This window comes from Odontesthes bonariensis, chromosome 17 (assembly GCF_027942865.1).
Source record: "Odontesthes bonariensis isolate fOdoBon6 chromosome 17, fOdoBon6.hap1, whole genome shotgun sequence".
In the NCBI taxonomy this organism is placed as follows: domain Eukaryota; kingdom Metazoa; phylum Chordata; class Actinopteri; order Atheriniformes; family Atherinopsidae; genus Odontesthes; species Odontesthes bonariensis.
The window spans coordinates 34,228,976-34,252,329 of NC_134522.1; the positions used below are offsets into that span (position 1 = coordinate 34,228,976).

The following is a 23,354-nucleotide window of genomic DNA, read 5'->3' on the forward strand; positions in this document are numbered from 1 at the left end:
CTTTATGGTCATAATTTGCTTCATTGGTATAATCTGCTTAATTGTGATAGTTGCTGCATTAATAACTTGGGGAAATAAGGTGTTGTTGCCGAAATGTGCTGTTATTTTTAAACACTGTGGGTTTCTTTCTTTAAGACTCTACATTTTCGTTGAGTGCATCTTGTTATTATTGAATACTGCTGTGATTGGTGTTAAGTTTCGAAAGTTCTATTCTCAACAGGCAAGTGAAGGTGTTTTGGCTTTCAGGGGGACAGAGGGTGCTGCGCGCTCCCGCGGCTGGTGTGTGGGCGCGTGCTCTGGCCTTGAGAGTTTCCTGCTGCTTCAAATGTTCGTGTGTGATCACACTTTCTTTCCTTGTGTCTTCCAGGGGCAATTTATGGTTGAACTGTAATAATTATTAGTTTTCTTTAGGTAATGTGCTAATTGCGGAGTTGTTATCAGTCGAGTAATGAGGGTTTCGCAATTCCTAAGGAAGAGGTTCTGTCCGTAGGCCATCGATTCATCACGTCGTTCGACGTGAATGTGACATTCCTGATAAAGAAAGTGTTTCGCTTATGCATTGTTTCTGTATCTTTTGATTTGTAGTTTCCCTGTCCACAGCGTGTTAAATTGTATTTCTTTCTCTTCCCTAACAAACGCCATTTTGAGGTGAAGAATAGTGCAACTGTTATTTCTGTGTTAAATTATATTTCTTCTCTGTCCAGCTGAAAGTTTGTATTTCCTCCTTTTTCTCAACTTGTAACAAAAAGTGTGACAAACGCCATTTTGAGTTGGGGTGTGGTTCAATTGTTATGTCTGGTTCAATTGTTATGCTTGGGAGGAGCTAATAACAGTCTAGGAAGTAGAGGTAATGGTGTGTTCATATTTGATTTGTTAGAAATTCACGTGGTGCATTGGAGGCAGGCTTAGAGGTGGGTTCATATTTTATTGGTTAGAAGTTACTGTCGTAGACGTGTTTCATTGGAGATAGATTTAGAGGTGTGTTCAGATTTCATTGGTCAAAAAATATTTTTAGTTCATTGGTCAGAATTGACGTAGCTGTGACGTACATTGGATCATCTGGATTGGTGGAGGACATTGTGTGTGGATTGGATCGGAAGCATCCGGATGTGAGCAAAAGTTGGGGCAACGCCTTTAGCCTGAGTCACTTCATACAGAGTAAGCATTAACTGAGCTTTTGATTAGTAATAAATTAACATTGGGTAGTATTAGCAATACAGCAAGTATTGATTAGCAATAATTAGTATTGATTAGCAATAACTAGCATTGTTTAGCATTGATTAGCAATCAATAGTATTGATTAGCAATAACTAGCATTGATTAGCAATCACTAGCGTTGAATAGCATAATTAGCATTCAATTAGCATTGGTCAACAAGGAAGCTAGTATTGATTAGCAATAAGTAGCATTGATTAGCAATAGTTAGCATTGGTTAGCATTAGTAGCATTTGTTAGCATTTCATTAGCCATAATTAGCATTGATCAGAAAGACAATTAGCATTGATTAGCAATAGCAATAAGGCAAATATTGGTTTAAATCTTAATTAGCAATAGGTTAGCATTTATTAGCAACAGCTAGGAAGCTAACATCAATTGGCATTGGTTGGCAAACATTAACATTAGCAATAATAGTAACCGAACTCCAAACCAGAAGTCAAAAAGCTAAATTAGCCTAACATTGAATTAACATTGGTTTAATTTAATTTTAAAAAAAAAACAACCTAGAGCATAAGCTTTCAAAGCTAACGTAGGCTAACCTTAACATTAGCATTGACAACATCCAATCCAATAATTAGCTGCATCTAAGCTAAATTTAGCCGAGCATTAAATTAGCATTGATTAGAGTTAAATAATTAGTGCATTTAAATTGACTTTAAAAAAAAAAAAGAAAAAAAAAGGGGGAATACGAATAATAAATAAGGGAAATTTAGAAAATAGATAAGTAAATAAAAAGAAAAAGTCTCACCCTGGCCAAAAGGTGGCACTTTCAATGTAACTACCTGTAAGATTATGGAACAAAGGATTAAAGCTTACAAACCAAAGGACAAAAGCAAAAAGAGACAGGAAAAAAGAGAGCTTGAATTAAAAGTTTTACATTTCTTTGAAAATGCAGAGCTATATCCAACACTGCCAGGAGCAGCAAACATACAAGGAGATTCTGAAATAAAAGATCATAAAATATCTCATGAACGTCCAGAACTACAAATAGCTATATCAAGCAGTCATGGAGCTCCTGAGCCAGACGCCATCTGTAATTCAGATCAGGCAAGGGGACAGCTCCCACAATACCAAAAATCACCAGAACTGGCATCTCCAGTTCAAAAGGCATCTTCTGAAGAACATAAGAGTCCAACAGCGTCAGCAGCGAGTTTGATAGAAATGACGCAGGGACAGTATGTGCCGTGGCAGACGCTCGACCTAGGGGGGCTGGTTGCTCGATTGCCGGACATTCACAGAGGTGCAAGTAGATGGATAAGAGCTTTTGAACAAGAGACTGTGCATAAACTGTTGTCTGTTGGACACATTAAGGCAGTGTGGGCACTGTGTTTTGGAACTTCTACCATGGAGGGCATTTTGAGACACAGTGAGAATGGCTGGATGTTGAGCCACCGAGCTGATGGAACTGACTTTAATGCATATCGAGCTGCACTCTGGAGAGCGTTACGAGCTGAGTTTCCTGTAGGAGTGGACCTCGAAGCATTAAAGGGGGAGCCACTGTCAGGAACAGAGAGTCCGGCTGTGTACATTGCACAACAATTGAAGAAATGGAGACAAGAGTCTGAGGGAGAAATCGAGAAGAGCCCAGCTTGGGTGACATTGTTCAGAGTTTCCATCAAAGAGGCTCTGCCTGCCCCAGTTCAGGGGCAGCTGGAGGATGTGGTGGGGCTGAATTCAATGTCACATGGACAATTCCGAGACCACGTGGTGCATGCAGTAAACAAATACAGGAAAGAACTGAAACTGAATGAGCAGGAGAAGGATATGCAAAGGGAACTTGCACGGTTGCAGTTAGAAGAACTGCAAGCGAAGCAAGAGGTACGAAATGAGGCCATGACAGCGGGGGCCGCTGAACAGCCGTCACAGGGGCAAGTCCATCGTCGACCCTGTCGAAGGTCAAGAAGAGGTGCACCTGGAGGACGAAGGTCCTCGGGGGCATGTTGGGCCTGTGGCGAGAGGGGACACTTTGTTTACAGCTGTCCGAGAGCACCGAGAAACCCGAGTGTTCGGCAGGACCGTGGCCAGTCCCTGGGGGGCGGAGCAAGTGGCCCGGCAGGTCCAAGGCGTTCCTCTGGCAGAGGAATCCCAGTATTGGTTTACATTGACATATAGAGGTAAGAAGTACACTTACACCAGACGTACTCAAAAGGGTTTAAAAACCGCCCTCAGGTGTGTCATCACTACAAAACAAAACAAAGTTTTTAAGTTAAATGTATCACGACTACTAAGTTTCTAAAACTTGAATTTAAATAGGTCACTGTTACTAGGACACAACAAAACAAAGTTTCTGAATTTAAAATTTAAATGTGCCACTATTACGAAGTTCTAAAATTTGAACGGAACAAAGTTTCTAATTTAAATTTTAGCATTGATAGTCTGAATTAGAGTATCTATTTAGCCCATAGGGAATTACTGATATCTCTCCATCCCACTTGGAGGGAGTAAGAAAAGCGCCATGTCCAAAATAAATAAATAAATAACTAATGAACAAATAAGTAAAATTAAAATACAACAAGTATGATCTTCTTTTGGGAGGATTATGCAATAAAATGCGCTTCCTCTGGAAGGAATCATGAAAGATCCAAAGATCAAAGGTTGAAAGCACAACTGGAGAGGACAACCGAGGCTAACTTAGCCTTTGAAAATTTGAAACGAAATTAGCAAAAGTCATCCAAAACGGCCAACACTAGTCTATGAGAAGCCATTTTTCTTATATGTCTCCAATAAAAACCATAAGATTTCAGAACTAATAAGTCAGAGGTATGTTGTGACTCGGACAGGATGTTTGCAGGTTGTGCATCTTTTGACACATCCAGATGTGAATACAGAGGTGTACTACATCGGGATCTGCGGATGTCATTCCACGTGAGTTGAAGGAGAACCACATGAGCGTGTGTCAGAAGCTGTGAGATACATTAAACTGAGACCTGACTTAGAAACAACTCCACTTGTGCAGGCTGATGTCACTTATGTTGTGTATGGATCATGTTGTGAGATCATTTGGGTGATCATGAGGTTTTGCAGTTGTGAAACAGGAAGGTGGAAACTTTGTGACGGTGAAAGCTGAGAAGTGTGAACGGCCATGTTCGGCACAGTTGGCTGAACTGAAGGCATTAACGGAAGCATGTTGACTGGTGAAAGGTAAGGTTACGAATGTATACACAGATTCTGCATATGCTCATGATATTTTCTCTTCGTTTGGAGCAGTTATGAAGCAGAGAGGGTTCAGGAGGTCAGACGGAAGTCCAGTGCGACAGGAGGTCCAAATGAAGGAGCGGATTGCAGTCATGAAAATTGTAAATTGGCAGTGATACAATGTCAAATAATCATAGAGGTAACAAAATGGTTGGTAAAGGTAATATCGCGGCTGATGAAGCAGCGAAAGTAGCATCAAAGTGCCAGCTTGCTGTTTTGGCACCAATGGTGGTACTGGAGCCAGAGGTCGCGCCATCACAAGGATATTGGTTATACATATTGGATAAATAGTCATAAATTTTTTTGGTAAGAGAATTGATTCATCTGTTTGTCTTTCCATCAGAGATTAGCTCAAATAATGGTTAAGTGTTTGTTTAGAAAAGTGCAAGAGGCATTCTGCAGCAGCTGCGAATCAAGCAGCGCTGTGGGGCCGTTTATCATCCACAGAGTCAAGGGATGCATGAGAGGATCAATGGAACCTGGAAAGTGAAATTGAATTGAATCTATGCTGCAACTAAACTAACTAGATGCTTTGCCGCTTGCACTAATGAGATGTCCTATGCAGACTCATAGAGTCACGCACTAACACCGCATAAAATGCTAACGGGTCGACCCATGCCAGCACCTCAGTTCCCACTTGAGCAGGTGCAAACAGAGTGGACAGCTTACATGAGGCAACTAACTGCAATCCACAGAACAATCTATCTACAGGAGGAGTCCAGAGACTTGAGTCTCAAACAGCTGATCGAGAGGCCAGTGGTGCCAGGCGACCAGGTGCACATCGAAGTGTTCCGGAGGAAGTGGCTTGAGCCAAGACGGAAAGGACCGTACACAATGGTGCGAGCAACATCAACAGCAGTTCAAGTGGAAGGTAGCAACACATGGTACCATTTGAATCACTGCACTAAGGTTCGGACTAAAGACACAGACGGAGTTAAGTCCGAGGGAAAGGATGAACAAAAGGAAGAGGTTAAGATTTCTGACACTTATGAGCATCCAGGTGTGGGTGTTGGCCGACAGCATGGGCTCAGGAGAACGAAGCCTGGAGATGTTGGACGGGATCCCGCGGACAGGAGAGGCTGGAAGGGTCCCGTGATGAAGCCACCCCGCAGGGAAGTAGCCAGCCTGGGTCAGATGAGTATAATGCAACAATACACACCCACTCAGACCATGCCACGCCACAAACTTTGCCAGCAATACACACGAGAGCTAGTCGTGAAGAGGTATCTGCTAAGCTTGAATTTAAGTTCATGGAATAAACGATTTGAGGAAGTGTGGATCATGGGTCCGGTGGAGGAGACGACCAAATCACCGCCTTTGGACGCCACGACAAAGGGGCAATCTGGTAAGATCATGTCAGATTGGGTCAGAAGGAGTTGTTCACAATGGGTGTAAGAATAGAAAGATTTTTCGGGGAAGACTAGGGGGACTTGATACCATTAGCACTACAGGACAGAATAATCATGTTAATCCAAGAACAGATGGAGTGTACATGCACAGGTGGAGTCGGGAAAACAGTGTAACTGTGGAAGATGGGTTAAGGCAGCACAGGATATGTGGTATAGATGGGCATGGTACACTACGAGGGAACTGACAGCGACGGAGTGTCTCGTATGTGCAGACGCTCCAGGAGCATTGCCTGTTGTTGTTCCAGAGCCACACACCTTCAGGGACTGTGCAGTGGTCCAGCAACGGGAAGGCAGAGAAGGTAGGTTCACATCGGCAGAGGATAAATGGTTATTGTTTCCTATGTGTGGTATTAAGTGCAGATTGATGTTTGGGCCAAATAAATTACATAGTTATTTTCAAAATAAGGGAGGGCCAAAAATTTGAGTCTTCTTGTGCTGAATTTAATCTGAGTACATCACAGGATGGGCCTCCCACTGATTATAGAGTAGATTACAATGGTGAGTTTGAATGCTTTTGGAACTCGCGTAGGTAGTACTACTGTTAAATGAAAACAAGATTTATTGGGATTTATTTATTTGGATCAAAATGTGAAAATATAGAAATGATCATTTTAACTCTATATCTTTTCGGGGATCAGACACACCCGGTAGCTGAGAGTTACTGGATGTGTGGAGATCATGTTTTGTTAAATGTGTTACCCAACAGGTGGATAGGTCTTTGGGCACTGGTGAGGAGGAAGACATCAGTTGTGATAGTGTATGACAAGGTAAACGAGATGCGAGGTTTGGTTGTGGAAAAAGGGAGAGTTAAAAGATCTAGTGATGGCTACATCAGGGATAAGCACGTTTACTTGGATGCTATATTACAGCCGAGAGGGATTCCTATGAGCTCAAAGCACGCAGGGAGATTGCAGCTGGATTTGAGGCTGGTTTGCAGGGAATCATATTTAACAAAATGGGGAATGGACTAATTACATATAATACAACCGACAGGGAATTCGTAGCTACACGAGTGAAGGGTTTGCAGGCTTTGGAGAACAACTACATGAGACGAATATGATGGCTTGGTAGAACAGACAAGTTTTAGAATGGATATTAGAAGGGGAAAATGGTGTGTGCCAGATGGTTGGGGAAAATGTTGTACATTTACACCCGGGAACACTGCAGCTGATGGAACGTTTACAACGGCCGTGAAGGAGTTCAGAGAACGGAGAGAGGAGCTGACGTGTGATGCTGGTGGAGGTGAACGGTGGTGGACTGGTCTGTTTGGGATTTTGGGAGAAGGGGGAGCGATAGCAGTTAAGGCGGGAATAGCAATATTGTTGATAGTGAGGATGGTTTCCCTATTGGTGTGTTGCATTATACCCATTCTGAGAAGGTGTTTGCTGCAAGTGATGTTCAAACAAACAGTGGAAGGAATCAGGAGGCAGATGACCATGCGAGACCAGGTCTGAGGACCAACGCATGGGAAGAACTGGTCAACGAATGAAGGTTATCAACGGACGGTTCACAAGTTTCTTTCTTCGAGGGTGGAACCAAGTATAGTCTGACAGGGAGAAGAGATGCTGAAGATCTCTTTGATTGGGAGTGACGTACTGGCGACCTCTCCTCCCAGAGTTAGCTTAGCAGTTCCAGACCCAGCCGGACGGATGTTCGGCCAGAAGCAGATGACACCAGAGCACAGGAGATGGGACGGGACTGGAGGAGCTGCATTACATTGCATTTTATTACTATTGTTGTGTGATAATCCATAATTTTATGTATTGTACTTGATACAAAACGGTAATTAACTGATTTGAAGGTGGTGTATTCAGTTTATGTGTAGTATCAATCAAAACTGATCACTGATATGTCCATTGCCAATTGTGTCAGTCAACTGTTCGGAGTGCGACCTTGGTAAAGTGGTCGGTCGCCAGTGGGGGGGGGCCATAGGTGAATTTTCCCAAGATAAGAACATGAGTTACGAAAGTAGCAGCCGGTGGGTTTTTCGCACCTATGCACTGCGAACAGTGGACAAGTGTGATGGCAATGTAAAACTTGTAGTGTTGTTGAAATCAATATTGCGTAATTTAAGTTAATCATTTAATATGATTCGAGTAGACACATATATATATTCCTTTTCATGTATTCAAAATGGTCCCGTTGATTAATATTGTAGAATTATTAGAATAATTTAGTGTTCATTATGTTAATTAATTCTTAATTAACTATGTGGGATGATTTTCTTTTATTTTAGATTATTTCTTTATTAAATCACTGATAAGTGATTTCAGGGGGGACTATGTGGGAGAAGGATGTCATGACATGTTCATGACTTCTGGCCTAGTTACATCCTGAGCCTTGTTGACTGATTCATATGAATATGGGTAAAAGGTAGTATGGGCTGTTTACATTTAGGGCAGACGCTCGGCGTCGCAGGAAGAGATTGAGTCCGGATGACGCATGCATGTTATGATTAAACCAGTATAAAGTTGGTTCACAGTATGAAGACGGTGGACATTTTGTACACTCTGTATGCACATTTGCTGTGACGGTTTGTTCAATAAACTCCCCAATGGACGGCTGACCAACGCGGGATTCGACTCTAATTTCTCCACAACAGGCCCAGCAGAGAAAGTTTGGGAACCACTGGTTTATGGTAATATTTGAATTTTTGTTCATCATTTTAAGACATTCTAATTACTTCAATCCCATTTGGAAGAGCTGAGACACTCTTTAAAATCCAATGCCATACAACTTTTATGCATCAGGGTACTGCAATAAAAAGAGTCTGCAGTCCAAAGTTTCACTTATTGAAAACCTTAGGTGCTTTATGAAATGACACATATGACAATTGAGACCCCCTACTGTTAAGAAGTTGAAGTAATTTATCAAGCAGTGATGGCTAAATATTTAAAAAATAACAGCAAATGGTCTTTTCAGTTCCCAAACAGTTACAGTAGCTGTGTTATGAGGTGAGTCGGTACCCTCGCTTCCATGTTTTTAAAAGATTTGCCAGTGTCAAAACTAAAGATGAGCTTTAAAAAAGAAATCTATTTTTCATTACAAGATTTGATACAATGCCTTAAGTTGATGATTTGCAAATCAGTGCATTCCATTGTCATTAAAGGATATATTGGGAGGGGTGCAGGGAGGGGTCTCCTGCTGGGGCCCAGAGTCAGGACTAAACAAAATGAGGCTGCGTTTCAGTTTGATGCTCCTAACATCCGGAACAGTCTTCCAGAAGATGTGAGACGGGCCTCAGCTCTGACAATGTTTGAATCCAGGCTGAAAACAGTTCTATTTAGCTGTGCATATGACACCTGAAAGTATCTTATCTGTACTCTTTGCTTTTAATTTAATTAATTAATGATTATTTTTATGTTTTATGGAATGATTTTATTTGCCTTCTTGTGATTTTATGTAGCTGTAAAGCACTTTGAATTGTGCTCTACAAATAAACTTACCTTGCCTTACTGTAGTGAGAAACAAAATCTTAGCAATAAAAAGCAGGTGTACATAATTTTTCACTTGACCATGAAAATGCCTGTTTATGTGATGCAGCTGAATGTGTGTGTGTGTGTGTGTGTGGGGGGGGGGGGTTCTCACCACATTCTCCTGGATCTGGCAATTGGAGACAGAAATACTAATCGAAACCTCCTCTGTTGATGAGACACAAACATTATCACACTAAATATTTTATGCAAAGTCATTTATGATTGAAGACAGATTATCACACCACTGGCAATCAATAGTATTGACCGTCTTTGATATGATTGATTGGCCTCTGTTAAAGGACAGTAAACTGTCTTCACTGAAGTATTTTCTTTGTGTGGTAACAACAAATGACTCAGCCAGAAAAGACACAAAGCCAAAATTGAGATGCTAGTCAAATAAGTTTGACATTGCTAAAAACTTAAATGTTTCTGATGAGTTTCAAGAAGAAACATCAATGTGAGGAGATCTGAGGGGACTGCAAGGGCATAAGTTTAAACTCAAGCAGTAATGAATGAGCTTGCACTCATTCAGGACTCCTTTCACAAAGAAAATATTTGTTAATATTGTTTCTATGTCAACAGTTATTGCTACACTGACTGCTGGATAAAGAGACGTTTTGAGATTTTGACTAAAGTTTGGATACACAACAGTAGTTCCACTAAGGCCGACATGCTCATCTTTCTAAGACTTATCATATCTGAATAGCATGTATGTTGCTTATAGTAAATACAATCATGTTGAAATCCTGCTGTGAGGCAAGATAAAGACATTTAAAAATTAAGCAAAAATCGTATGCAAAATACTTCAGTACAAAAATCTAATCAACTACATCAAACAGTCCAATTTTTAAGGCACCTAAAGGGATGCAAGGTCAAATCCAGCAGTGAAATGCTACATGTTGGTTAATGTATGCATTTTCCAAAAATGACAAATTACTATTCCACTAATAGACTGAAAACTAGTTTATAAAGAAGAAACATAGCAATCCTGTTTCTTTAAAATGCAAAAACATTTTTATTCAAATAATCAAAACGTAAGACTGTGATCACAATTTCATTAGTATTATAACTTGAATGTTCAAAATAAAATATAAGTGGTACAGCAACTGAATTAGATCGAATTCACTTAAAGTAAAAGATAAACTTTGTGTGTTTGTTTGAAGGTAAATCACACGTGCACATCTCTGCTGTAATGTGGTTCAGTGTCTTACTGTGCCCACTGTGATGGGAGCTGCAGCAAACTCCTGAAGAGACAGCTGGCATCAGAGCATGCTGGATGGCCATCTCCCACATCCGAGCCACATCGTGCCCCACACCACTGACCTGGAATCAGTTTGTACAGTCAATTTTTATTTTATACCTGTGGAATAATGCTCGTTATTACATTTCTGTTTAGGAAGACTTAAAGGAAATCTTTGGATCTTTGACTTGCACATTCATTTAAACTGAATTCAAGTAGACCATTAACTGAGTCTGTTGTACTGCTGTTTTGCCTCTCTTTGGTTTGTTCTGCACACCACTTGCACCACATAAGACTGATCACGCATCCACACTTGCATTACTGAAATGCTGATCCTCGGATGCTTATTTAGTCATAGATTAACCTATATCTTTATACAGTAAATGATATTGCTTGCATTTTGTGTGTCCTTCCCTGTTTTTGTCACGGCTTACTAAGGTGGGTCGTGACTCCTGCCTCTGTACAACATGCAAGGTCCTGTAGGGCTTCATAGTGGATAAGATGAGGAGGCACATAGCAAGACATTAACTCACTGATATGAGGCTGTACAGAAAGAACGTCTGAATGTCATTTGGTCTAGATAAATGTGGCTGAATGATATCTACAAAATAAACTGAAGGGGTTGAAGGCAACATAGCAGGTATTTGAGACAGTTACAAATACTTTGGGGTCCCATAAGTAAATGGCAACCATGAAGAGACCCAAGGAAGTCAGCAACAATGAAGTACCGACCAAGAGTAAAAAAGGTCATGAAGAGTTGGCTGAATGGGAAGAATAAAGTCTGAACCATCTACAAGTATACCCTGCCAGTCATCAAATACCGCACTGGCATGATTACATGGTCAATGGAGCAGATCAAAGCCAATGATATCAAGACAAGAAGCCTCCTCACTATATATCAAGTGTTTCAGCCAACACTCTGAGACTGTACACGATGTGAAAAGAGGAAGGCCGGGGACGAGTGAGCATCAGAGCCACTATCTAGGATGAAACGACAAAAGATCTGGGAATACATTAGGAAGATGGACCCCAGTGATGAACTTCTTAGTGAGTGCCTCAGAGAGTTGTTCATGGACTGTCAACTGGTATGGAAATGTACACTTTTTTTCTAAATTCCAGATTAGCGCCATCCTAGAAGCAGGCAGCCTGTTGCAGTAAACATTTTTAATGCTGGTTTGGATGCTATGCTGCTTGAAGGGACTTTGCTAACCACTCTGGCAAGTATCTACTTCTGTTGTTAGGAACGTTGTTAACCTATTGGAGCAGCTAATTGAGCTTGCCAGAGCCCTAGTAAAGCCTGGAATAAGACCCAAAATCAAGAGGAGGTTGAAGAGGAGGTGTCTATGGTGCAGAGCAGGAACAAAATTAAGAAAAAGGTGAAAGAGGGTTAAACCATTTCTTCAGTTGATCATCATGGTAAATGTGAGATCACTGGCAGATAAAATGGACAAGCTTGGACCTCTGTTATGGACACAGCAGGAATATCAGGAGGGAAACATTATTTATATCATTGAGATACGGTTGCAGGAACAACTCTTGACTCAGCTTTAAAACTATACGGGCAGACAGAGACTACATATAGAGAAGTAAGAGGATTACAATGCTTGTCTCGATGGTGTAATCCTGGACATGTCACTGAGAAGGAACATCTCTACACCCAAGATATTAAATTGTTGGTTGTGAGATCAGCTAAGATTGAGATTATATTTGTTGTCATGTAGATACAGGGAAATACACAAAATTTCTCCTGTTGAACACACATGCACACACACTCATGGAGACAGATGCCATTCACAGCACCCGGGGAGCATGGGCATGAGAGCACTGTGCCTTGCTCAAAGGCTCATCGGCCATGGCAAGGAGGTGGACTGCCACCCCTCCAAAAACAAGACCTCAATCCATTGATGACGGCCTCTGAAGATATTTCTCAAACTTTATCTTTCTATATCTTTGTACTCAAACCTTACCTATGACATGTCCTTAATATGAATTAATACTGCAGCAATATAATTTTCATTGAATTGCATAATGGTGTAGTGGTTAGCACCATCGCCTTACAGCAAGAGGGTTCCTAGTTTGAATCCTGGCTGGAGCCTTTCTGTATGGAGTTTACATGTTCTACACATGCATGCTTCCTCCCATCATCCATCATGTGATTCTAAATTGTCCCTGGGAGTGAATGTGAGTGTGTATGGTTGTTTGTCCTGTTGGTCTCTGTGTGGCCTTGTGATGGACTGGCGACCCTGAATTGGATTAAGCAGGTATAGAAGATGGATGGATGAATTCAGTTGAATTTAACTGAATTGAATTTAAAGATAAGCCTCTGTAAGCCATGTACCATTTATAGATTGAAGAAGTGGTTGATACCCAGATATACAAAAAAATTAGCAAAACCTTTTTTGACCTCTCAGATATTGTTTTAGGAGGCCTCTGACGTAGAAATTAAAGAGTTTTCAGATTGAAATTTTAGTAAGTTTTTAGGGAAATGTTGTAAATTTGCAATGTTGGGCAGAGTTGGGAGCAGAACTTTTGTGTTTGTACTCACTTTGTCTGAACAGATATACAGAACATTTAAGTATTCCTTTGTAGGGTTAGTATATCGTAATAATTTTCGGGTCGTTGAGCCCTCGTTAAGTGCTTTTCAATGCATTTTCCCATTGACAATTATCCCGGTTTTTCCCATTTTGCCGGAATTCCTTTCAACTAATGAGAGCCAAATGTCATTGCACACCGATCGAGGTCGTTGCGCACGCAGCTGTGTGCTTCTTATCAGCGGTGTGCTTTTTATGCCGGTCGGATCATCGGTGCTAGACTAGTAGTGCACCGAAATTCATGACGGAAACGGAAGAAGAATAAGAGTCTGATACAAGAGTAATATGTGTGTCTAATGCCTTCGGCATTGGCACCCATAATTAACTATGTAAATGTTGTCTTGAGGAAAAAAAACATTTGCAGACCTTTTTTTAGAATTGTTCAAAGTAATGTTGTAAATTTGCAACTGTGGGTTTTACAGGGTTAAGGAATTCTATGAGTTGTTTAAAAAGGCTGGTCTGGAAGAAAGCATGGAGGCATTAATGATGGCAAATCAAGAACAATCCTTGAGTACAAGAGTTATTAAAGCTGGGGTCTACCACAGCAGACAGAACCGGGGAGGCCCCCGAGACAGTCCACCACATTATAGTAGTGAATAAGATGTAGGCACGTACTGCATACATGAAACACCATTAACAAATGGTGGGAATGGTATACAGGTAAACATCTGTGTTGGTTGGAAGTCCCAAACTACAGAAGGCAGTAGTGATAGATTTAGCAATTCCAAGTAACAGCAACATCAGGAACAAGGAACATGAAATCTCGAAAAAAAATACCATGGGTGAAGGGAAGAAGTTGATAAGATGTGGAAAGTGAAGGTAACAGTGGTGCCCATGGTTATCAGACCGCTTGAGGCCGTGAATTAAAGCTGCAGTCGGCAGGTTTTCAAAATTGCGAGTCTAAAGTCAGAAAATTCGAACTGATACAACTTTCAGGTCCCTCCCCCAACCTCTAACAAGCTCCGAATCGCCCCCCAAACCCCTCCCCCTCTGTGGACGAGGTTGTGCACGTGAGTTCACACCAGTGTGAGCGCACACAAGCTGGGGCAGACTCACGCTCAGCAGCGTGTGCACAAGCTGTGATTGACAGGTAGGATTCCTCCACCCTAACTTGATTGGTTAAAAACAGCCGGGAGCGCTCGATTTTTGCAAGCATGATTACAGGCTTCAGAGGGAGCTACAGATTTCGTTATTTTTCCTAAACAGCCTATTTAATATTCTACTTCCAGAATCCCATGACAGTTCAAGCTAATATGACTAAAAAAAAGTTGCCGACCGCAGCTTTAACCAAAATGAAAAATAAAATCAATTCTTCTTAAAGCTGCAGTCTGCAACTCTTTTTCAAGCATAATGCCTGGAACTGTCCGGGGATTCTGAAAGTAGTACATTAAATACCCCAATACAAAAAAAAAAGAGTTCTCTAGGTCCCCTATATGTCCCGCTAGGTCCCTCCAAAGCCAGCAGGTTTGTTTACAAAATTGCAGACCGGACCGGTAAAAGGTAACCAATCAGGTTTACGAGCTGGGCTCTGCTGCCTGTCAATCACCGATTGTGCACGCGCGATACAAGGTAGGCTCGTCCCCACGCTTATTTATCTAGACTATTGAACTTCATTACGGGCTAGTCTACTTACTGTGTCTTCCATGATCGCAAATGACAGGTGAGTTGATGAATGAGGAGTCGTGTACGCGAATCTGGCGTGCACGTCTACGTGCACGAGTTCTCATGTGTTTTGAAGGGGCGGGACAGGAAGTTGAATAACTTTTTATTTTTCGGTTAAAAAATAAGCATTTCTTGCATTTTGCGACTACGGAGGTCACCGTTTTCAACTTCAAGCGTTCTGATAGATCATGTAAACTCTTAAAATGCCAAAAAGTAGGACTTTACGTATGACAACAACAAATCTTGCAGACTGCAGCTTTAATAGCAGTGATGATAATAATCATAATGTTCAAAAGGCCCTCTCCAGAACTGTTGTCGGTTTGTCCGCTGCTGGCTACGGTTAAAAGGTAACAAAAACATTGTACTTATTGTGACATTATTCTATGTGAGAAAACATTGAATAAAACCGCTGCATTTGTGACCTGCTATTTTACATTTCTGCCTATAGATCACCCATAATCCTGTATACTTTAGGGAGGCTAGTCTCATTTCAGTGTGAGAGTAGTCTCACTAAAATGCAATGATGAAAGGAAAGTTGATAAATCTATCTACGAGTGTAGAAAGGTCTCACCAGAATGGTACTACTTGTCATAGAAGATTCGGCTCTATGCACATTCTCTCCAACATAGTAAACCAGTGATGCTGTGGCAATCTCAAAGCAGTGAGGATAGGCTCCATCAGGAAGTAGAGAGAGGACATGAGCTGGCTCTAGAGATAAGATCTCTGACAAAGGAATCTCCTGCAGACAGAGGATGAAGTACAGAGACTGAATTAAGTACAGCTTATAGTATTAATGCAGTTAACATGCACAAATGTGATCACAATTTCAGTGCACAAATGTGAAAGCTTACATTTTTATCTCACTTGTGAGATAAAAATAGATCTGTACTTGTGCAGAGTACAGAAAGTCATTGTAGTGGGTAACTTAACGTTCATGGAGTTGTTGAAAATGACAACTTATATATTACCTTCAATTTGGTTAAAAACAATGGACACAGACCTACTCCCTCTTTCAGTCATACTCTTGACCTTCTGTCACATTGTTTTGAAAGTGAACAGTTTAACCTTTTAGTTTACATTACCGGACTACATAGAATCTGAGGAAATTGCTGTATACTCGGTGTCTATCAAAGAGTTCTGAAAAAAAAATAAACCAATAACAAGGTCAATGGGAAGCGTAACCAGCGGCTGACTTGCTACTTTTGGATGCCTTAGCCCATGTGTGCTCCGAGACCGTGCAGACAGACAAATGGCTGACATCGCGATTTAGATTGCCAAGGACTGTGCTGCTGCAAATATGCAGCTTGCTGAGCCACAACTCCAGAGAGAAACACGCCGATCAAACCCAATTCCACCACACGTCCAGGTCCTCACCACCCTTGGATTTTTGGCCACTGGAACCTTTCAGAGGGAGATTGGAGACAGATCGGGGGTGTCCCAGTCCTCTGTGAGTCGTGCGCTCCCCTTGGTCATCAAAGCTCTCATCAGTTTATCACCCATGGTACATCACATTCCCATACACCGCTGTCCAACAAGTACAAATTAAGAGGGACTTTCATGCCTTGGCTGGACTGCCAAACATAATCGGAGCACTAGACTGCCCACATATACGCATCAGAGCACTCGTGCCGTTGTGGAGCGTACTGAGCTGAAGGCCAGGTGGGGATGTCTCCATACAGCGGGGGGGGGCAAACTGCTCTATAGCCCAGAGAAGGCAGGCCAGATTTGCACAATATTGCCATGAACGAGGGTCTCCACCTGAACCAGCCCAGGCAGACCAGAAGGTGTGGTGCCAGAAGACCCCCCTCATTAACTCTTTCGGTGCCATTGACGTCTATAGACGTCAATTTAAAAAAAAACGCTGACTGCCAAAGACGTCTATAGACGTCAATTGCGTTTTTTAACGGAGCGGGCTGGGGGACAATCTAGCGGAGTTTCTCACTAAATCTTAGGCTTGTAAACACTTAACAGAGAATATACTGGCAAAATTACCCGCTAGGTGGCAGCAGTGCCACTTTGCACAAAAAAAGAAGAAGCGTGTTTTCTCCGTTTTTTGGGTCAAACAGCTGTTTTTGGTGAAACCAACCTATGTTCTACTGTCTATTACTAAAGGACTGAAAATGGTAGAAACAAACTTTTTTTTCCTGATGAAAGAAGAGAGTCTATTCTTTCGTTTGGTAATTACGGTGTGTACATAGTCATACGACACACTTTTCTGTGGGTCTTGGAAAATCAGTCAAAATACTGTAAAACACTTGGCAGTATGGGTGGCTCTGAACTGAAAATGGCTGGCAGCCAATGAGTTAACCGCCCAAAGTGCCATCATGATGAGGCAACAACTGATTGCAAGGCTTTAGTTGCAGTCATCGAGCGCCTGGCCATGGTGAGACGTTTTTTTTTTTAAAGCCATTTTCATATCAAACCATTTCTTCTTTATTTTGGTGACATTACAAACTACAGGTGACACTGAATTAACAGCACTTGTAATAACTTCCCATTTCTTGGCTTTAGCAGGTCCCGTAATTCCACTGCTGACACTGCTAAAAATGACAGATTTTCCTTTCTGGATCTCTGAAAGCAGAACTTCAGTCTCAGAGCCCCTAAAGTTGTTCTTTTTGCACCTTGATGCCATTCTCATGACTCAACACTTCCTGGCACAGGAGAGAGGAAGCTTATTCTTATTTTGTATTATTTTGGGCGTTGAGTATGCAAATTTAGTATCCTCGTGCATGTGCACTTAAATACACACGAGTGGCATTCATCATTTACGCAGGTCGTTTACACACTTTTTCTGAAGTTAAGAGCGTTTGTTGAATCTGATGTGGCGTGTTCGTACGAAACCTGCGTACGAAAAAAGTGAGAGAAATTTAGAATAAAAATATGAAAATGTTCTTCCATGAGGCCCAATGTTATTTTCCTGTGTTTAACAATGGAGCACAAAAAAGAAACAACAGGGAACATCGGTTAACAGTTGAATTACTTCATATAAATTAATGAATTAATTTAGGTTTAAGTACTCAGAGCTTGTTTTCTCCTTGCTGGATCATTGCATGCTGTTCTTTTTTTCCCAGTGGATTCTCTGTTGTTTTTCATGCCCCAGGTTTAATAATTAAAGTCTCAGACACTGTCAGCTTGTCTTCGCCTCCTTCTCATTCCTACACTTGGGTCTGCTAGTCCTCAGTGTCCTGTTATTTGGTTACATGCTGCCATTCCGACATACCGACATTCCGACATTGACGTTCAATTGTCGGAATGGTGACATTTTTTTAAGAAATGAAACGTCCCGTCATTCCGAATTTCATTTTTTCTTTTGTCGGAATGGCGGTATGATTTTTTCTTTTCAACATACCACCATTCCGACACGCGATTTCAGCACCACACGCGTGGACAGCTCGCCATGCAATAATAGGGCTGCACCAGCTACAAGTGCCCGAGAGAGAGACATTCCAACACGCAAGTCAAGCAAGACTGATCGCATCCACTCAGAAATTTACTGATGATGAGGGCTGACGAGGGGCTCGTTGTGTAGCCAATATTTCATTTGGCAGTGTAAAATGGATGCTATTTGTTTTTGTGACAATTGCCTCAATTTATTTTACCTTAAACCACTGAGAATGCTGTCAAAGTGAAGCCTCACAACAGCTGGTAGGCCAGATCTTTATCAGGACAATGGACACTTGGGTTCACCGGCAGATAAAATGTTTTAAATTTCGCCAATTTTCGAAGAGTGGCATTAAATTTCATCTGGGCGGAATGAAAGAAAGATATGTCTGGAGAGAGCTTTTGTGTGTGCGCGAGTACTTCCGGTGAAAACTTCCGGTGATTTGACAGCTAGGGCGTCAGGTTAGGGCCAGTGGCCGTAAACAAAGGTTATAGCCGAGAAGAAAGATGATAATGTAACATAGCTAAAAAGACTAGCTTTCTTCAGTAGCCTAATTCTTACCGATTTAGCAAGCCTAGCAGCCTAGTTGCTAATGCTAGCCGCAGTAACGTTACCAACCATACCCGACGTCAAGGAGTTGGCTGAGCAGGTTATGGAGGGGCTGGCAGTTAACTTCATAATGGGTGAGTGCAGGTTTCATTCACTTGTTTTCATTCTTTCACAGGATTGATTCACTTCATTGGTTTATCCGATTGCTGGCCGCCGAGCCATTATGTGTCTGGGTTTGTGTAGGTTACTGATCATGGTTGTTAGTAGTCGATAGTCAGGTTGTGTGTATTTTTTCTATGGGTACATGCCATTGACTGAGCGGTCTGTGCTCGTTTTTTATTTTTATTTAATTAGATTGGAGATACTAATTAATACTGGGGGGGGCTGGTCCCGGGGAAAATTGCCAGGGCCGATTTTTTTTTCCCAGTCCGACCCTGACAGCTCCCAACAAGTGTTGAATGGTGGTACCAAACTGTCGGTATGGCGGGATGTCGCAGTGGCGTCATGTCTGAGTGACGGTATGTCGGAATACCGGTTGCATACCCTGTTATTTGCCTTTTGGCTTTTTTTGTTTGATGTGAACTTTTTTTGGACTTGTATTTTTTTGGTTTAGAAATTATTTCTAATCTTGTGCCTTCTTTACTTGCCTGCCTCACACAAATCTTAGTCCGGTTTTGAACATAAATCAATCACCAAGTAACACTGAGATACATGCAATTTTGTAGAATCATAACTGATACTCTCATACTTTTTGGTACTACCTCAGCCGAGCAACCAAGCCACAAGTCCAAAAGACAATTTCCAACATTTTTATTAAGCACAATATTTTTAGATTAATCCTTATTTAAGAAACATTGCTTAAAGAGCTGGTCTTACCTTATAAAATTTACTTCCTGTTTCGTTCTGAAACAATGTGATGCACTTACTGTCCAAACGCCAGTAATGTCTTTTTCTCTGAAACATAGAGATAGAAAAAAGAAAAAATAGGTTAAAAAAAAAAAGTGACGAAAGAAAGTGTAGAGGAAAGAAAAAGGAGAGGACAAGTTATCATTAAACAAACGTGCTGATAAAATAAGTAAACCTTCAAGTCAGATGAAAAATCCAGAACAGCTTTACTTCCTCAAAATTTTCTCTTATCGGGCGCTCACACCAAAAGCAACTTGAGTTACTGCTGCAGCCAGCTGCCAGTCATTTGAGCGGCCATGAGCGAACCGGCTTTGTGAACGACTTGAGCGATGCGTCGTGAGTTTTTGTCGAAAGTTGAGAGGCTCAACTTTCTGCAAATGAGCAGCGGCGCGATGGCGGCGACAGCCAATTGTGGGCCGATCTGGATTCCGAAGGCGGAAAAAAGGCAGAAAGAGAGGAAAACAATGGAGGAGAAATGAATCATTACAGTCTCTGGTTTCCCAGAGCTGTATGATACAAGCCTGTTTGTCTACAACGACAATAAAAAAAACATGATGCTTGACAGCACCAATAGCGCTGGAACCAAACATCATCAAAGCGGAGCTCTTGAATCAGCCGGTGAAATTCTCCGTGGAGAGGCCAGTTTCTCAGGACGTTATGGACCCAGATGGACGACGGCAACGGGCCCTGCGTTTCCATCGCAAATATGCAGAAGGCTGCCCAGAGTGCGATCCATGGTGAAAGAGGGAACTGATGTAGAGATGGATTATTGTATATGCCTGCTGTTTGAAAGACCCGGCCCTTCGGTTGCTTTTGGATTGAGCCCCCAAGAGCGACTACAGGCGATTTTGTTGCTTTAGGTGTGAGCGCGCAAGTTAGTATTGCCACATCAAGTTGCCATAGTCTCTAATGCTATGTAGTGCAATGTAATGCAAAATAGTAATGTAACAGTAATTATTTCCCTTTTTAGCTGTTTTAATTAAAAAAATAATAATTTAAAACAAGACTTAAATAAAAAATGGTTTGGGTAATTGAGTTTTAACCCGGACTAAGAGATCTGAACACATCACACCAGTTTTAAAATCTTTACACTGGCTTCCAGTCAGTCACAGAATAGATTTTAAAAGCCTGCTGATTGTTTACAAATCCCAGAACGGTTTAGGCCCAAAATACATCTGTGATATGTTCAGAGAATATAAACCCAGCAGAGCTCTTAGATCCAAGGACTCAGGTCAGCTGGTCCAGTCCAGAGTCCAGACTAAACATGGAGAAGCAGCATTTAGCTGTTATGCTGCAAACAAGTGGAACAAACTGCCAGTGGAGATTAAACTTTCACCAAATGGAGACATTTTTAAATCCAGGTTAAAAACTAGTGTTGCACCAATACCGATCCCTGGCTGTGCAGTATCGGCCGATACCGATACCATACCGATACCACTCTGTTTGAAAAAATAAATAAATAAATAAAATAAAATAAATAAATATATATATATATATATGAAGAGCTGCATACTACTTGGATGTAAAATGTAAAATCATTGCTATCATGGCTTTGTCAGGCTGCTGCCTACCTTTGTGAAACAGGAAATCAGAATCAGATCAGAATCAGAATTACTTTATTAATCCCTTGCGGGAAATTCTTTTGTTGCAGTGCTCTCATTACAGAAAAAAAGAAAGATGAATAAGAATAAGATAGGGAAAATAAAAAATGTACAAAAATACAATAAACAGTCTTTACAATGCTACTCAGTAGCTAATTATTATTTTTATTGCACATGACCGGGTTATTGCACATGGTGAAGTAATGTCAGAGACTTTAATTGTACAGTTTGATGGCCACAGGCAGGAATGACTTCCTGTGGCGCTCTGTGGTGCAGCGTGGTGCAATCAGTCTCTGGCTGAAGGTGCTTCTGTGGCTGACCAACACATCATAAAGAGGATGTGCAGGATTGTCCAGCATGGATTGATCCTGGACAGCATCCTTCTGTCTGACACTGCTGTCAGAGAGTCCAGCTCCTCTCCGACAACGTGGCTGGCTTTGCGGATGAGTTTCCTCAGTCTGTTGGCGTCCTTCACCTTCAGTCTGCTGCCCCAGCATGCAACATGCAACTAATACAAAGTGAATCCAGTAGAACTTTTTATTGCCTACCTGGTATGGGTGACAACAGTTGAATAAACTTTTGGCATTGACCTTCAATAATAATAATAATAATAATAATAATAATAATAATAATAATAATATTATTATTTATTAATAATAATGTAATTATAATAAAAAATTAACCACAGCATCCTGTCTCTGCATCAGCCTCCCTCTCTCTGTGCACCAGCAGCAACATCATTCAACTCCATCGTCAGAGCAACGCACAAATGCAAGCAGCGCATGAGTCTCTCACTCTCACACACACACACACACACACACACAGGGTTTGACACCCGTCCCTTGAAATACGGAATCGTCCCGCATTTGGCAGTTAAATCATGCGTCCCGTATTGAACCGATAAGGGATGCGATTTGTTCCGTATTTTCATGAATGACTACAAATAGACAAGTCGCCCGCATATCAACTTTAAATGTTGTGGGCGCGACGCAGTTGAACGTCCAGCTTTTCTCCCTCCCTCCTCTGTGCGCTATCATGTACCTTTATGAAACCGTGCTCTGTGTCTGTCTGATCATGTCAAGCCCTTTCCACACACCGACCCGATAGTTGGGATTCGGCGCGTTAGAGACACTTGGTAGGTGCTGGCTTGGTTTAAAAAGTTAGCCTTAACAAGCACGTGCATCAGATAGTTAGAAATGCCGACGCTGTTGCTCACTCTGTGTTTTCAAACAAAAGCCTATAGCTAACAATTCCCACAAATGTTCATTCACAAAGCACAGGATGACGGCGTCCCTTATTTTCATTTCTGAAAGGAGGCAACTGTAACACACACACACACTGTCAGGGTGGGGTGGATGGGAAGACACGGATGCGGACTTTTCCAAAAGAAAGCTTGGTTTATTAACAAAAAAACAAAGTATCAACATAAAGCGCGGCTGAGCCGGAATCAAAAAATGTAGCTGAGGAAAAAACAAACAAAGACACTTGGCATGGCATAGGATATATAAATACTTATCTTGGGCAAAACTGGTAGCATGGGTGAGTAGACATGAAGGGCATGAATGGCAAAGATCCGGCAAACTGAGAGGGGAGACTGGAAACTAATAGGGACAGTGATTAGTGACTGGGTGCAGCTGGAGGGGAGTGCAGGGAAACTAAGACATGACTAAACTAAACATGGACTAAGAACCAAAACGTGACCTAAAACATGATAACTAAAACATAAAACTTAAACAAGAGTCCATGGGTGTGACACACACACACACAACTTTACTTCTACGGCACTTTTTTAACAGGTCTCAAATTACTGCGGCATTTCTTTCAAGGTCTAGACAAGAAGACTTACGTTACCTTTCACTTCGGGATGCTCCAGTTGAGCAGCATGCTCTCTATTGCTCCTGCAATGGCTTCGCCGGTGTGTGACCCCTTGAATTCGATGGCATTAAGTACAACACTCTCCGGAACAGTGTTAATTTCGTCAGCTCTTTTTTAATTTAGTCTTAGTCTTAGTCACAATGTCGAAAATCAATTTTAGTCTTAGTCATATTTAGTCATTGCCTTCCCAATTTAGTCTTAGTCTTAGTCACAATGACGAAAATCAATTTTAGTCTTGGTCAAATTTTAG

General features: G+C 41.5%; 1 protein-coding gene across 2 annotated transcripts in view; it reads right to left on the bottom strand.

The window, feature by feature from the left end:
* prkd1 (protein kinase D1) overlaps window positions 1-23,354 on the bottom strand; it is a 263,074-nt gene that overhangs the window by 148,271 nt on the left and 91,449 nt on the right. For both annotated transcript variants that reach the window (XM_075448220.1, XM_075448219.1), the window contains exons 10-13: window positions 19,599-19,676; window positions 15,363-15,530; window positions 10,510-10,621; window positions 9,411-9,463 (exon numbers count right to left, since the gene is read on the bottom strand). In XM_075448220.1, the coding sequence (XP_075304335.1) occupies window positions 9,411-9,463; window positions 10,510-10,621; window positions 15,363-15,530; window positions 19,599-19,676 (411 nt within the window). The remainder of the gene's footprint in view (window positions 1-9,410; window positions 9,464-10,509; window positions 10,622-15,362; window positions 15,531-19,598; window positions 19,677-23,354) is intronic.